Below are 2,405 nucleotides of genomic sequence, written 5' to 3' on the forward strand. Positions count from 1 at the left end.
GTCCCCACTGTGATCATCTGTGCCCCTACTCACACCCCGGCCTCTGGGAGACCCTGAGGCAAACGTGGGGGCCTGTGGGGCGGGCTTGGAAGACCTGCCGTAGGGCCGCCTGTGTGACGCAGGAGCATCGCGGCTCGCTCTTCGGCCAGTGAGGCCGAGGGAGGGAAGAGCCAGGGACCCGCCTTAACCGCGCTGCCTGTCGTGATCAAAGACAGCCATGAGTGGGGACTCTCTGCTCCCGTATCACACGGCCCGGAGCAGCACCTGGGTGGACCTGTTCAACACCACCACGGGGAAGCTGCAGCAGCAACTGCACAAGGGCGAATACCACATATTCAAGTACGCAGCAATATTCGAGAGCGACTTCATCCAGGTCACGAAGAGGGGAGAAGCGATTGACGTGCACAACTGGGGCGGCATGGTGACCATGGGCATCACATCCACCAGCCCCGTCCTCCCGCTCCCAGACATCATGCTGCTGGCCCGACGGGCCACCGGCTGTGAAAAGCACGCCGAGCGCAGCCCGGCCACCAAGGGCAAGAGCCACAAGGCTGCAAAGACCTTAGAGCTCACCAGGCTCCTTCCCTTGGAGTTCGTGAGGATCTCCACTCACAATCGTGAGAAACAACAGCTGCGCGTGAAGCTTGCCACTGGCCGCTGCTTCTACCTGCAGCTGTGTCCCCCTCTGGACGCGCGGGAAGACCTCTTCGCCGAGTGGGAACAGCTGATTGACCTCCTGCGACCACCAGTGGACAGTGAAAGCAACACCTATGCCGTTCCCGTCTGGGACATGACCTGCGTGCCTGTGTTCGAGGAGGAGGAGGACGGGAGGAGCCCGGCCGTGGAGGATTTCCAAGGAAAGGGGCGTCAGGACCAGGTGAGCGTCAGCAGCCTCCACACGTGCCCTGAGGTGGCCGGGGCCACGTCTGCAGCTTTTGCGGGTGGCGAAGGGATCCAACTGGACTCCCACAAGCCCGATACCATGCCCGATGTGGCCACTGCGAAAGCAAAACCTACTACAGGGCTTGACAAAGCGTCCGCATCGCGGGCAACGACAAAGGTGGAGACAGCAGGGGTGGCAGGAGGCACCGCAGCGGGTGCTTTGAGCTCGGCAGTGATCAAGTCTCCTGCCGCTGAAGAGCAGAGCACGGCCATAGCAGCCACAGCCAGCGACGGGCCTGGAGGAAGCAAAACCAACATAGCCACTGGGGACACTGCCAGAACATCCCTGAGGAGCGGGAAAACGGCCTTGGCAGGTGCTGAGAACAATCCACAGTATGCTTCCAGCACGTCCACCAGCCTCTCCCCAGGGGCCGGCATGACTGTGGTCGGAGCAGAACCTACCAGCAAGACTGTCAAAGGAAGAGCCGACAAGGACGATGACGGGACCCTCGTCTCAAGCTTGCCACAGGAAGGCAAAGTGAGCGAACAGGATGGCAGCTCACAGAGAGTGTCCCAGGCCCACAAGGGAAGAAGGGAGAGGAGGGAGCACTGGGGAGAGGACAGAGCTCTTACGAGCCCCTCGCTCTGCAGTTCCGTGGAAAGCCACCACAAGGCAGCGGGGAGCAAGACAATCCCCAAAGCAGCTGGCCCAGGCTCAGGCGGCCGCAGAGCCACTAGAGATGACCAAAAGGCCAAAGGCCACGGCAGCCCGGGGGGCAGCGAGCAGGGCACTGCTCCCAAAGGCATCAGCCGTGCTCCCATCACCAGTGAGTCCAAGACCTCGCACAGATCGGGCAGGAGCTTATCTCCAGCGCGTTCGGGTCCCACCACCAACATACTCAGCAGGATCAGCTCTTGCTTCAGGAATATGAGAGCCAGACTCACAAAAAAGACAGTGGCCTCATCACGAAATAAACATGGGAGCATCCTGGCGAAGCCAGTGGAAGGGACCCGAATGGAGGCCATCACAGAGACAGCAGAGAGTGGCCAGGGGCTGGAAATCACTGGTGTGACATCTGAGACCATGGAGCCAGTGACCGTTGAAGCCCATCAATAGGACCTAGAGCTGGGAGCTGCAAAGGGGACCAGGGCTCTGGGAAATACCCCTGGAGAGCCCATTTCAGCTTCCTTACTGCAATTTAAATAAAAAAACATACAGTCTGAGAATGCACGCAGTGTTTTGTCTGAAGTTCTAGGTCCCGAAGCACAGCCGTAGCCTCACAGTGGATTCTGTGATGTCAGCTGTGCCACAGTCTGAGACCCAGTGTCCAGGCAAGGGCAGCCCCACCTCACACGCATGCTCAGCGCCAACAGCAGTTGGCTTCCATCTGGCTTCCACTCCTTTCTGGCTTTGCCCCTCAGGGCCATGGCTCAAAGTCAGACTATGGTCTGGGAAGCTCTCCTTCACTAGCCCCCTATTCTTTCTGTTTTTTGTTTGTTTGTTTGTTTTTTGCGGTACGCGG

At 59.5% G+C, this 2,405-nt stretch overlaps 1 protein-coding gene across 1 annotated transcript; it reads left to right on the forward strand.

The window, feature by feature from the left end:
• Positions 1-217: 217 nt before the first annotated feature.
• LOC307065753 (Golgi-associated RAB2 interactor protein 4-like) lies at positions 218-1,999 on the forward strand (the record flags this gene model as incomplete). Its single annotated transcript, XM_079722701.1, has 2 exons — positions 218-994; positions 1,289-1,999. The coding sequence occupies 2 exons, from the start codon at positions 218-220 to the stop codon at positions 1,997-1,999; spliced, it is 1,488 nt and encodes a 495-aa protein (XP_079578827.1).
• Between the last annotated feature and the right edge of the window lie 406 nt (positions 2,000-2,405).

The sequence above is a fragment of the Hyperoodon ampullatus genome (genome assembly GCF_949752795.1).
Source record: "Hyperoodon ampullatus genome assembly, chromosome: 2".
Classification (NCBI taxonomy): domain Eukaryota; kingdom Metazoa; phylum Chordata; class Mammalia; order Artiodactyla; family Ziphiidae; genus Hyperoodon; species Hyperoodon ampullatus.